The sequence below is a fragment of the Saccostrea cucullata genome, unplaced genomic scaffold (assembly GCF_032062105.1).
Source record: "Saccostrea cucullata isolate Sc308-1 unplaced genomic scaffold, CSIRO_AGI_Scuc_v1 ctg1603, whole genome shotgun sequence".
NCBI lineage: Eukaryota > Metazoa > Mollusca > Bivalvia > Ostreida > Ostreidae > Saccostrea > Saccostrea cuccullata.
The window spans coordinates 254,930-270,048 of NW_026928907.1; the positions used below are offsets into that span (position 1 = coordinate 254,930).

General features: G+C 33.1%; 1 protein-coding gene across 1 annotated transcript in view; it reads right to left on the reverse strand.

Annotated features, from left to right (window-relative positions):
• Window positions 1-4,763: 4,763 nt before the first annotated feature.
• Window positions 4,764-15,119, reverse strand: part of LOC134279152 (uncharacterized) — a 43,732-nt gene continuing 33,376 nt past the window's right edge. Inside the window, exon 9 of the mRNA XM_062761513.1 lies at window positions 4,764-5,641. Coding sequence (XP_062617497.1) covers window positions 4,764-5,641 — 878 coding nt within the window. The remainder of the gene's footprint in view (window positions 5,642-15,119) is intronic.

The window sequence follows — 15,119 nt, forward strand, 5'->3', positions numbered from 1 at the left end:
ATCCATGACTGTCTTCTATCACAGAATGTCATGGTGTGTCAATGTTAAAACTAAAAAGACTTTTCCTTTCCTTCCTTACAGCATATTTATGCGTAAGCAATTGATTAAGATAATAAAATCAACGGCTATATTGGGAACATTTTATCTGTTTCAAATCCATGTGAATTAATTTAAGCATGTCTTTTCAGTGGATATTACGTTACTTTTTAATTTCAAATGTGTACAAAAAGCGTTAAAACAGACAAATTCAGACACTTAATTTTACGATGATATAGTTTTAAACACATTGCCAAGTACGTAGTACCTGTACATGCTTAATCTATTCATGATACAATACGAAATTTTAGTGGACAGAAAGATATCCTCATTATGTTTTTACGTTAACAAAACGAAATCTGTTGTGTTTGCCATGGTACTATTTCTTTCTGATACTTTCTTGTCCGTGTGGGATCCTGTAAACTACTCTTTCGATTGAAGTGAAACCTTTCAGGAGTTGTTAGGATATGCCTGCTGTTTTACGGAAAAATACATTTTTTTTACGCACAGGCATGCATGCAGTTGCGTGTGCGCGAGATGACTAAATAAAGAAATACACTTAGCGTATCTTTTACATTTTCGTTTTTTATGTATTGATATTCATGAAAAGATGGGAAGATTAACATGCACATATACTGACACGTGACCGTGCGTATAACTGAGAGGGCATTTAAAAGAAGCATTTAAAACATTTATATTAATTCTCGGGAACTTTATACTTCTTTCTCGGAAATTTTCATATGATCATATTAATATGACTAAATAATTATCTATTTTTTCCTATCGCCATTACTTTTTTGATATGATTCAATATCTTACTTTGATCAATAGTTTAGAATAGATGTTTTAAGGTTTATAATACTTATAGCAATAAAAACAATTTAAGAAAATAAGCTACATAACATAATGTTAAAACTTTTTAATACAATTCAAAATATGTATATAAATAAAGAGTTATAAGACTTAATATGTTGAAAAGACAAAAAAATGTAAGAAAATATAAAAGTTAAAACAAAACTAGTGTAGAGATTTTCATGCTTCCATTCTTTCACGAATATTTTCAAGTATTCTCTTACTACATGTTTCAAACTTCATTACAAATCATGACCAATTATGAAGTTATTTGTTGAACAATTAAGAGATAATTGGTTTGACATATCAATCTAGTTGACAGATACAGCATAACAGAAACAATAATCCCATGGGTCTTATATACTAGTCAAAATTTCTTAGTCCCCATGCAAGTTTTTGCTTTACTACGCTCTTATACTGAATTATTTTAACAATATAATTTAATAGAAAAAAGTAGCAAAATAATTTTTCTCACTGAATTTATTTTATTGAAGCACTTTAACACAATATGCAGAAACGTTAAGGAACCCTTGAATTAAAAATTCACAACGTTAAATACTAGGGATGTCAACAAATATTCGAGTACTCGACTATCGTTCGATCATACCGATTATCGACTAAAATTTCTTTAGTAGATTATTCGTAAAAAATGTGTTTCATCAAGGTAATTTTGAATTCAAGGCAATAAACTTATATTTGCTCATTTCATTTATTTACAGATCAATATTTTCATATGTAAAATTAAGGGTATGGTATAATTGTTCAACGGAAATTATTTGTACGTCGATGTATGTTCGGCAAACATATCTTCAAAATCTACAGTTTTTGTATAGCTTAGAAATGGTAAACAGTGTTATCACACATATGTGAAATTGAACTGTATTCTGCAGTGTAACATCAAACATGATGTATCATATGCCGATCAGTCAAACAAATACACAGTCTTCAAGTGAAACTTTCCTATAGTAAGTTATCCGCATAAATGACAAAAAAGCAGAATGGGAAAGAAAAACAAACATGTTTATTCATAATTGTCTATCTCTGACTGTTTTAAATGGAGAGGGCAATTGTTTCGTTTTTGAAGATTCAACTAAGATCTGACGTGATACAACTATTAAGAAAGACTATTAATTACTAGTAAACAGCCATAATATTACAAAATTGTAAATGCATGCAAATCGGAGTCAATTAATATGAGAGTAATTAAACCCTGTTTTCTTTTTCTGATATTAATCATTGATTGTTTGCACAAAATTTCATAATTTAAATTTATCCCAAGCTCTCGCTTTCTCTTTGTTTTTATAAGAAACACGCTTTAATTTTTTTCCTGTGAAAGATCTTTGATGGACACGTAATAATTGGCTTCAATTATGGGGTACATGTAATACCGTTATGTAAAGAAAGCCAGAACAAATACGGGCGTTTGATACCCTGCATTTAGATAAAACGTGCACCTAAGATTTTAATTTTGAAATGAAATACATCGGATACAATATTGATGTACAATTTTAATTGCACTACGTACATGTTTACAATTCAGAAATTCGTTATATAATGGTGATAGCGTAGGTTCAATATTGTAAACCAGTCCGTAAAAACAATCAGTGAAACTGGTACAAAAAAATAATTAAAATTAAACGAATATTCGACTATCCTTCGACTAAAGCATCCGACTATTTGACTAAGCTGTCCAAGTAAAATTGATATCCCTATTATATACTGCATTATCCTCCATTCAAACGAATTCACAGCAAGACAACCGTTTCTCAAAGAGTTCACACAATTTAAGAAAAAATCTTTTATTCAATGTTTTTCCATTTGGAGACTAGGTCGTCCTCTTGTTCCGCTTGATTCTGCTGCTGGAAAAGCGGTCTCACACTCCAGTCTATCTTCTTCTATACATGTAAGTTAGGGTTGAGATAAGGATGACAAGTAGGCTTACCAAAAGTGCCTGTGCCTTGCAGACAATAGTTACATAATGTCTCATTGCATGTATTACCCACTCCTCCAGATTGACATTGGGGGAGGGCACTTCCGGTTCCGGTTCCATTGATTTTTCCGGATAAACTCTACGAAGATTTTGTTGTGTTTATTGAAAATCTAGCGATTTCTAATGATTAAAAGGAATTTAGGTATGCTTAGTATGTTTTTCTAGCGGTAATTATAAAGATTTGAAGTAAAATAAAGTCACATAGTGAAAGGAAACAGAATTCTAGTAAGTACGACCAGTTTGGGCCATTTTAACTTCACTTTCACATTGTTGTGTGGACATACACCGCATTTTAATCAAACTTTTTTTCTGTTTTTCGTTATCAATTAAAGATGGAGAACACATGAAAGTAAAAAATATGAAGAATACATTCGAAACACATATGGAACTAGAACTTCATGCTTTTTAACAAAAACGGTCAAAGGTCGAGTAATTTCACATTCGATTACATTTTCTTTGGCCTTGAAAGGTAAGTATTGAAAATTAAAGGAAAAATTGTAAGCAACTAGTACATTGATGTCAGGGTTTTGAACTTTTTGAAAAAATAAAAGTGGGGACTTAGAAATTTTGACAAGTATATATGAGCCTCATATATCACATGGTCACCTGAAAATTTTATGCTTAATTTGACGAATACATGTACGGTGATAATTATAGAGTTTTTTGACTTTTCCTTGGAAAGCCCAATATGAAGGAGTGTGTATTTAGAGGCAAACACATTAGTGCGGGTATTACTGTCTCATGACAGCATCTAGTTTTTTTTATGTCACACTGCAGAACATTTCATTTTATGTACATTTACCATGTGATTTTCAAAACTAATTATATGTGTATTTAACTTCTGATTTGAAAACATTTAAATGGTTGTTTCATTTAAATATAAAATGTGTTATTTTCTTTTGATAGTTCTAATATATATAATGTTTTGAAATAATGCTTACGCCGATAGAAAAGAAAATCATTTTTTGTAAGAAAAGAGGTGATTAATGAATTGATTTACTGTTACATGTAATTGGTATATAATAAGATTTAAGTACATGTGATAGACAGAGAAGTTACTGTAGTAAAATTGCGCTTCCCAAAATTCATATTAATTTTCTGAGGCTTATGACTTTCCTATACAAAAAAACTCCTTCTTGTGTGCTACGTTACATGTTCAATAAAAAGAAAACAACAAAAACTGATTAAAAGTTATTTAACTGTTTGGAGGCCTTTATATAATCCTGAGCTTTGTATTTGTAAGATTTTCTTTGTACGTTGAAATACAAAGTATAATTGGAGCTTGGATAAGTTTTGATCAGATAATGTAATCACAACAGACTTTTACTTTTTTTTTAAATCATCCAGCGAGATACATGTAGGAATCCCCTACATAGACAATTCTTTTGCTTGAATGTGTGTACCTGGGAGATAACTCTTATCTAATATATCTTTAGTTTTCATTCATCTTTCAAAACATTTGACATAGTTTTTTACACCTAAGGATGCTTGGCATGATGTACATTGCATAGATAATACATGACAAATTTTGAAATTATGTTTATTGAAGATTATTATGTTAGTACATTATGTTTTCTTTTCTTTTTGTGGGTATATGTATTTTGGTGAATAAAGCAATATACTTGTATGGTTAAAAGAAAAGTAAAGTTATATATTACTAAAAACCCTCATTGATATATTTATAAGTTAAAAATCTTCACTGATTTGCTGTACATAAGATTACTATTAGAATATACTTTTCCAGTCTATGGATCATTAACTTTATATTTCACATTCATCATTTAATTCAGCTCGGGCAAGATATTATTATATAAACATCAATAATGATTGAATTCAACCATAAATTACCATTTAAAATTGCTAAACTACAGTACAGCAGCAAAATTCACTTCAGATATTTGATTTTCTTCACTTGATTGTTTCCAAATTGAGCAACAAACAGATTGTCATTTGTATCTGTACACAGTCCCCAAGGTTGACTCAGTCCACCGTCTATGTAACAGAGGAACTGTCCATCCTGGTCTATGATGTGAACACAGTCATTGTTATTATCCGCTGTAAGGATGTGACTCTGACTGTCTGTGGTGATTCCTCGCGCATAGAATGGTCTGTTCTTTCGAGGAGGAGTATATCCATTGTACCTGAATCTCAGTTCCCCAGCCTGATTGACCACCACTACTGCATTAGCTCTACAGTCAGACACACAGATGTCCAGGTTCCTGTTTTCAGTTATGTATCTAGAATAATCACCAGGTGAATAGAGAGGTTTGCCTTTATCATCAAACTGAATGGATTGTTTCTCTTTGGAGCCAGAGTAACGGACAACTTTTGTTAGTTTATCATCCCTTTTCATGATAACCAGGAGGTCACCAGAGGAGGTACTACAGACATTGTAAGGGCACCAGTTCTGCAGTCTGATCACCTCCATCCTCTCATTCTTCACAATGTTCAAAGTTCTATCACTGGTATCGGTATAAACTAGATCTCCACTTCTTGTCACTGCTATGTCCCATGGAATGTTCCCTGACTTGGTTATGATTGACTTGAGTAGTAATCCCTGATTGATGCTGTAGAGTTTCATGGTGTAGTCATTTCCTCTTGTCCAGATTTCTTTATCACTCAGACAGACCACATTGCAAAGGTATTTATACCCAGTGTCTATGGTAGTGACAGTCTCTGGTTCATCAAGCAGCTGTCTGACTGGAGGAGAGGGTCCAGCTTTTGATGATTTCTGTGTTGTCTTCATGCTGTAGCCATGTTTAACTGAAGTTAAAGAACTTGATAATAAAGTTTCAAACAGATTACTGAGTTCTTTTCATTGAATTTTACCAGGCAAGAATTGAAGATTTGAAGGCACAATCTTTTGTGGAAGCTTTCTATATCTGTCTAAATTGGATTTAACAGCGAACAGTTTTGACATGTCATTTGTGTCTAAAGCCATTTCAACTGAATTGATTACATCCTTGATTTCAGAGAGGCTGTCGTTTATTTCAACCAAATGTTTTTGTAGAGTTTGTAACTCAAATATGTTGCTTCCCAAAGTAAGGCCTTCCCACAAGAAATACAATTGTAAATATGAATTTTAAAACATGAAAGCCCTTTTACAACCTGTTCAAAAATTATGACCAAGGTTAAAGTTTTTAAAAAGTAGGTGAAACTCCTAAGTCAAAGTCAAGGGGTCAAAGTTGGCGGTATCTTTCAAGTTGTCACAAGGATTGCATATGTAAAGTATGAAAGCCCTTGACCTTACCGTTAAAAGGTGTTGTTGGAATCCAATGAAAGGTATTCTCACACTGATTATATCCGTACTTTCTAAAGAAAGTTCGGGTATATTGTTACTTATGTCCGCCCGTCCGTCTGTCACACTTTTCTTTCTCGAACTCCTACATTTTACACAATAACCTAATCATTATTTGTGAGTTGGTTGGTGATGTCATTTACATGTGCACTAAGGTTTTGGAATTTTGCTTTTGCCCCTGGGGGTAAAATGGGGGTCGAAAAATGAAAAAAATTTATGTAAAAAGCTCCGTCTTCCCTGAACTCCTCCTACATTTTACACAGTAACCCAATCATCTTCTAGGAGATGGGTACATCCCACTAATTATTTTTAGAATTAGCAGGAGAAGAATGTAGTGCAACCTTGCATAAAAAAAATTGTGCAGATGTACTAAACTGAGCCTCACACTTGTTGATAACGAGGATCTTTCCTACCAAAAAAGTTTAGCAAATGTAATTTATCAAGAAGATCAGCCGAATTATTTTTTGTATTATAACTCCAGTGAGAACTCTGAAATTCTCTTACTTTCACTTTCAGTTTTAGAGATTCCCGCAGACAGAGGCATTTTGCCGGAAAACAAATCTGACATGCCACCTCGAGATTTTAACCAAGGAAAGACAACTTGATGTGCTTTGATTTGAGGGGTCACTCACTGCTGAACGAAAATTGGGGACATCGCTGTGAGAAGAAACGTTAAAATTGTCGCAAATGGGAAAACAATTAGTGGACTGTACCCAGATGGTTGGTGGTGTCATGTAGATGTACAGTAAGGTTTCGGAATTTTGATTTTGCCCCAGGGGATCAAATGGGGCTCGAAAAATGACGTTTTACGTGCAAAAACCTCGTCTACCCTGAACCCCTCCTACATTTTACACAGTAGCCTAATCATCTTTTGGGAGATGGTTGGTGGTGTCATGTAGATGTGCATTAAGGTAGGATTCTTCTCATATTTCTAATATTTAAAAATTGATGAAATTTTCACAGAATCAAGAAGACAATATCAGTAAGTGATAGTATCAGTGAAATTAAATTTGTCCGTTTTATATTAGAGGAAAGGTCAGGTCAAGGTCATTATCTTTTTTCCTTGACATAAGAATAAAAAATAACTGTTGCCAATCATGTGATACGTACTTCTATTTCAAACGTTTAATGATTTTTCTTTTGCATAAAAACATATTACTATATCGGGTCTATAGCATGATATCATCAAATTTACATAAATGATTTAACTTAACTGGATATTGGCTAATCCGAATTTTCTCCGTTTTTCTTAATTTTTTAGGATATATTAGTTATTTTCATATGCTTCCTATATTTAACTTTTTCTTATTTTCACATATAATAAAATAGGCTTATAAATGTACAAAATGATACAAAAACAAAAAGTTTTGATCGTTTACTAAGAGAGGAAAAAATACTTTTTATGGTTTTTTGGCTCAGATCTGCACTGTGATAGGAAGCGTTTAAAAGCTAATAAAGTTTTAGTTTGTTTGAAAAATCATATTTATTTCATATATTTTGAAAGTTTAGTCCCTCATTATTAATCTAACTTACATTTGAAAATTTCTCCAAGTCTTCGATTGTGTAAAAATTATAACTTAATTCATTGTTCTATTATAATTTTGAGATGCAGAAAAGAAGATATTTTCATACGCCACCATTCCGCCAAAAATATAGTCCCTGGTAGTTTTCAAACGCAGTTTACCATTTCTATTTAAAGTTGTACAATTGTGATGAGGAAAGAAAAATATGGTCTTTTAAATTCCTTACACTTCAATATATAAAACATATAAGCAAATATACTCTGAATGTTTCATCTAGTCAGAAACCAGAGAAGAATCCTACCTTAAGGTATTGGAATTTTGATTTTGCCCCGGGGGTCAAATGAGGCTCGAAAAATGACGTTTTTAATGCAAAATCTTCGTCTTCCCTGAACCCCTCCTATAGTGTACATTTTACACAGTAGCCTAATCATCTTTTGGGAGAGTTAATTTTTTTTTAAAATAAATTAGATAAAACATCAACATCAAGGGGTAAAAATCATAGCATGCTTGGAAACATCTTTAATTCTTAAGAATAATGTACATGTCAAATGTGAAAGTCATACCGGGTATCTCTCTCAGTCAAAAGTTATAAGCAAATGAAAGATTTTTGAAAAGTAGGTTAAGCTTCAAGGTCACTGAGTTAAAAGTCATGATTATTTGAAAAGATCTTATCACAGGTAATAATATATGCATGTATAATATGAACGCCCTAACCTACACACGGAAATCTCGAAACCGGAAGTGATGTCATCAAAGCAAAAAAATATATATCTAGTTTTTTTCATGCTCCAATGGAAACGGAAGACCTTAGTAAAAATAGTGGAAAAGAAACCTAAGAATAACAGCAAGGTCTTCCAATGAAGACGAAAGACCTTAATAACAAGAGCAAAGCTCGTTGCAAAGCAACGAGTAGGTTTCTGTCCTGTTTGACCGGAAGTAACTTTAATTTGAAAAATAAAGTGAAATGACCTTTCCAATGATTTACATCTTCAGAATCTATGTTGATTATTGCAAAATTAAGCCATTTCTTGCTACTTCCGGTTCCCACCAGAAGTGATCTCGACGGACGGAAAATTAAGTTTTATGCTCCCATTGACAAATATTTCCCTAAAACATGTCAATATGGACAGAAATATGCATTTTCTGACTACTTCCTCTTTGACCAGAAGTGACGGTACCGGACGTATTTTGATGATGTCAGTAGATTCTACCTGAAATTTTGAACAATTTTGCTTTTTTGCTATATCACAAATTTTCAATACCTTTTTGAGATATCGGGGAAATTGTTTTGGCCCTTCTAGACCCTTAAGATTAGGGGCCAGCCCTTTTTTCGACATATCATTTGCAAGATCCCTTAATTCTGCACAAGTTTTGTTCAATATATTTAAACAAAATATTTACAAGTAAAAAGATATAAAAGAGAAAGTGTTAGAAATTTTGAAAATCTCAGTATGACTTTTTTCAGACCATACCGAGCGTTGACGTGCAGTACTTTCGGTAAAAGTTAACAACACAATGCAAATCTTTATATGTTGTTCTATCTTCCCTAGAAGTTCCATCTTCCTGTAATGAGTCGTTTTAAAGAATAGTGACGGACAAACTGACCCTATAAAATCACTAAATCTTCGAACCGGATGTGAGGTCATCAAAATAAAAAAAAAAGTATCAAGATTTTTATCAGACAAGTTTCATAAAAATTTACCGAGCCGTTTTCGAGAAATCGCATGCACAAAATCGGTAAGAAAAAAAAAAGAACTAGATGAGATCTCATTGCGAGCAACAAGTAGGTCATTCGTCCGATTCTTGATGAGATGAGATGAGATTTTGATTGAGATCTTTTTTACAATGATAATAGTGTTAAGAAAAGCAATTTTGCTGCCGTTATGTTTAAAAAATATATTGAACGTTAAATAGTCATAAATTCGAATTCTAGCCCCTCTCGGCCCTTGATATGAAGGCCCAGAACTTTTTTTATCAGATCATCTTATTGATCTCATGCTTTTAAACACTTTTTGTCTGACAAGTGTTCAGAGATTTTTTTTTGTTTTCGAGTTATTTGCAAAGAAATATTTAGGGGCCAGCCCTTCAACTCGTTAATGGGAACGTTTAGCGAAAAATGAAAGGTTGTGTATTGTTCAGAACATTATTTTGAACATCTTTTATTCAATGTTACTTATCAAAATATTTCTCACTTTCAAGATATAAAGCGTCAAAGATTGAGCATTCTTGCCCCTTATGGCCCCTAATTATGTACCATACGACATAAGAATCATAATATATAGTTGTAAATGGTTGAGATAAACATCTTTGCTTCAGTAATGTATTACAAAATATTAACTGAAAAAGAGTTATCGATTGTAGACTTTTGGCCCCTTTCGGCCCCTGATTTGAGTGTCTAAACCCTTTTTCTTTAGTTTACCTGCAAGCTCTTAGGATTTTGAACACTTTTTGTTCAACAACTATTCAGAGATTCTTCTTCGTTTTCGAGTTATTTGCAAAAGAAATATTTAGGGGCCAACCCTTCAACTCCCTAATGGGGGCGTTTAGCGAAAAACAAAAGGTTGCATGTTGTTCAGAACATGATTTTGAACATCTTTTGTTCAATATTACTTATGAAAATTTTTCTCACTTTCGAGATATAAAGCGTCAAAGATTTAGTATTCTGGCCCCTTGTGATCCCTAATTATGTACCATACGACATAAAAATTATAATATGTAGTTGTAGATTGTTGAGATAAATTTTTTGCTTCAGTAATGTATACAAAATATTGACCGTTAAAGAGTTATCGAATAAAGACTTTTGGCCCCTCTCGCCCCCTAATCTAATGAGTCAGCACTTTTTTCTTGAGGTCATATTAAAGAGCAAAAATATTGCTCAAAATGTTTTAACAAAATTATTATACTTTAAAAGAAATGACGCAAATTGTCTCAAAAAATCACTCATAAATCGTATGCTTAATTTTGACCCCTACCGAACTTCCGTACTAGGCGCTTCCGGAAAATAACCTGACCATGTTGCAACATGACAAAATGTCCTCTATCATCATTGAAAATTTCAACGTATTAGCTCAAGCCGTTTATTAGTTCCATCACAGATATGGAGGTCCTCTGAATTTCAATAAAAGCTTTATAACTCTCGATCAAAAGGAAATATCCCTAAAAGGACTTGCCGGAATTAACTTCACATATCAACGCATAAACTATGAAAAATTGGATAAAATTGAACGAGCCATCTCGGAGAAATCGCCTGCACAAATTTTGTAAGAAGAAAAAAGTTAAAAAAATAAAGATGAGATCTCGTTGAGAGCAACAAGTGGGCCTTCCGTCCGATTCTTGATGAGATGAGATAAGATTTTGATTGAGATTTTCATTCTAAAATAATGATAAAGATTGTGAAGAAGAACAATTTTGCCTCCATAATCTGTAAAAGACATTGAACATTAAGGACTTAAAAATTCGACTTTTGGCCCCTCACGGCCCCTAATATTAGGGATCAGCCCTTTTTTCTTCATATTATCTTAAAGGTCTCAGGATTTTGATCACTTTTTGTTCAACAATTATTCAGAGATTCTCTTTCGTTTTCGAGTTATTTGCATAAGTAATATATAGGAGCCAACCCATCAACTCTTTAATTGGGATGTTTAGAGAAAAATGAAAGGTTGCATATTGTTCAGAATATTATTTTAAACATCTTTTCTTCAATATTACTTTTCAAAATATTTCTCACTTTTGAGATATAAAGCGCCAAAGATTGAGCATCTTAGGCCTCTTATGGCTCCTTATTATGTATCATACGACATGAAAATCATAATGTATAACAAAATATTGACTGCTATAGAGTTATCGAGTTTTGACCCCTCTCAGCCCCTAATGTGAGTGTCAGCCCCTTTTTCTGAATTTTACCTGAAAGCATTTAGGATTTTCAACATTTTGTTTTCAACAAATGTTCAAAGATTCATTTTTGTTTTCATGTTATTTGCAAAAGAAGTATTTAGGGGTCAACCCTTCAACTCCTTAATGGTGACGTTTAGCGAAAAATGAAAGGTTGCATATTGTTTAGAACATTATTTTAAACATCTTTTCTTCAATATTACTTATCAAAATATTTCTCACTTTTGAGATATAAAGCGTCAAAGATTGAGCATCTTGGCCCCTTGTGGCCCCTAACTATCTACCATACGACAGAAAAATCATAATATATAGTTGTAGATTGTTGAGATTAACATTTTTGCTTCAGTAATGTACAACAAAATATTGACTGTGAAAGAGTTATCAATTAAAGACTTTTGGTCCCTTTTTGTCCCTAATTTGATGAGTAGGCGCTTTTTTCTTGGTATTATATGAAAGATCTTGTTGTTCTGCTAAAATGGTGTTCAGTATGTTTTAACAAAATAATTATACTTTAAAAGATATGATACAAAATGTTTCTAAAATTCACTTTTGATTTGTGCCCTAAATTTCGACCCCTACCGAGCTTCCATACTAGACACTTCCGGAAGATTTGAAAGTATAGGTACAAAACTGCAACTTGCCAACTATATTCGCTGAAAATTCCGGCACTAACTTTTGCCGTTTTTGAGTTTTTGTCCGGACAAAATGGTCACTAAAATGCTATTAAAGGGCGATAATTCCCGACTGGAAGTGAACTTCCAAAGAAAATGTATCAAGTTCAGATCATGATACATCATCCCTGAAAATTTCATATAAATCCGTCCAAGCATCTCTGAGAAATCGTCTGCACAAAATAAGGACAGAAAAAAAATAATAAAAGTGAAAAAGAAACAATAGAATAATAGAAGGCTCTTCCGTTGGAGACGGAAAACCCTAATAAAAGTGAAAAAGAAACAAAACAATAATAGAAGGGTCTTCCGTGGAAGAATAAAGGTAAAAAAACACCCCGAAGAATAATGGAATGGTCTCCCGCTGAAGACGGAAGACCCTAAAAACAGTGGAAAAGAAACCGAAAAATAACAAGAAGGTCTTCCGCTAAAGACCTTAATAATAATAATAAGAAACAGAGTAAAAACAATATGTTCCCAAACTCCGTTTGGAGAACATAATTATTTTTAAAATATGTATATCATCATTTCTGATTAAAGGGAGAACAAGAGATATGACCAACATGTTCATTTACTTTTAGTAATTTGTTTTTGTTGTGAAAACATCTCTCTCGGGAATTTTTCCCTCATATTGAGACACCACTTAAAAATAATGAAGACAAGATGTGTTTGAGAAACACTGATGCCCCCGTATGGCAACTTATGGTTAAGATTGAAGTTTGTCAAATGTATGTCAAACTCAAAGGTCAAGGTCAGAGGGTTAAAATTGTTGGTATCAAAAGAAAAAAGTCTTGCCACAAGGAATACAAATGTGAAATAAGTTGTGTGCCGAGGTTTAAGTTTTTTTTAAGTAGGTCAAACTCTAGGGTCAACGACAAACATATTTATATCTGTTGAAAGTTCACAATGAATACACGTTAAGCATGAAAGCCCTAGCAACTACTGTCAGATCAAAGTTTAGGCCGAGATTAAAGTTTGGTATTTTCCATGTAAAAATGGGTAAAAAGCCAAGGTCAAGAGATAATAAATGAGTTCAAAATTCGTGGTACCCAAAGAAAAGGTCTTGTCACAAGGAATTAACACTTTACAACTTACAAAATTGTTATGCAAAATAAACTGAATCCTCACGTCATAGAAATACTACGTTACCATTTCCCCGCAAGCACTTTCTAGTGGGGTACAAGTTTCTCTAAAGTTTAGCGTAAATAATATCATGACGTAATATTTTAATTAGAAAATAATTTTTTCTTATTTTATGAGATTAAGCAAGTATGAAATAGTTGGAATTTGGCAATAAATTGAAGATTTAATGAACTTTTTAAAGTGCGTGAAAACGCATGATTGCGGGGAAACGGTAAATGCGTGATTTTGCGCCAGAAATAGGAAATGGTATATTCGTTAAGATGCGTGACTGCGGGGAAGGGGGTTAACCTACGAAATATGGAAGCCATGGGTATAGCCCACCCTACTTGAAACTTATGGGCAATGTTAAAGTTTCTGCAGACAAATAGAAACACATAAAATAAACACAAGAAAAAAAATATGTATATACTCAAATGGAAAAAAAAATCTACTATTTTGGAGTCACAAGATAAATTGTAATTTCAGGTGCAGGGAATGGCTAGGAAGATTAGACTCACCCCTTGGACTTTGCTTTCTTATTTAAATATAAGACTATATACTGAAACAAATGACTTCGGACATCCTCCCCTTCACATTGACCCCACCACCCCTCTATTATTGTTTTTATTTTGTGCATTTGTTTTCATTTTTTTATTGGTCGTCAGGAAATTCTGGGCTGAAATTTTTTTGACTGAGGTGTGAACCCCCCTCCCCCCCCCAAAAAAAAAAAAAAATTCTGGATCTGCACCAGTAACTGAATATCATATCGACAACGGGAGATAACTTCACAAGACGCTTGGGTCAAGGATACTGTATTTTTTCTACATAATGTATTGTCGAGGAAATTCGAACTTACTCGTAACTTTTTTTCAGTGTGCAGTGTTGCAACCACTATTGAAACTAGTTCTAATTGTAACGGCGACCGTTACAGATGTTCCCCAAACGCTCCCCAACTCCCTTTTTGTGCAGATTTCCTTTAAAACGTTTTTTCAATATGCTTAGTATCGCAGGATTTCATAAAAGAATTTTAAAAGCTACAATTATATCACTTTTTTGTCATTTAACGCATTGTTCGCAAACGCACGTGCATGCACATGCAAGGTGATCATGACATGTTGTCTAAACCATTAACATATCCTTATATTCCAGAAATCAATAAAAAGTCATACAAATATAAATTTTACCGTTTTTCAAACATATTGTTCATTTTACGCATTGCGTGTGCACATGTGCATGCAAACACGTCCTTGCATTCAATTTTGATAGCAATATCATGTAGGAATCCATAATACCTATTCATATTCTAAACTTCATCCTGTTTTTTTGTGAAACAAGAAAGATATAGGCATGTAAAGTTTCAGCCAATCAGATTGCAGCACACGTTGATTTATGTGCTTTCATGAAAATTCTTATATATCATGCGTTAGATCTTCATAATATGTGACTAAGTTCAAAATTTCAAAGGATTATGACGTGAAACAAGAGAGATATTGAGACTTTAGTTTCAGCCAATCAGAGCAAAGCGCACGTGCATGCGCGTAAGATCTTGCAATTTTGACCATGTCATCTTGTCCATACTACTACTTTATTCATGCATTGTGAGTTTCAAAAAATTCCATCAAGAAATAGAAAAGTTACGGCTTCATCCATTATCTTGGTAGTTTCACATGTTGCACGTGCGCGCTCTTGCCAGCACACACGCATGTACGTGCTTTCATGAAAATTATTATATATCATGC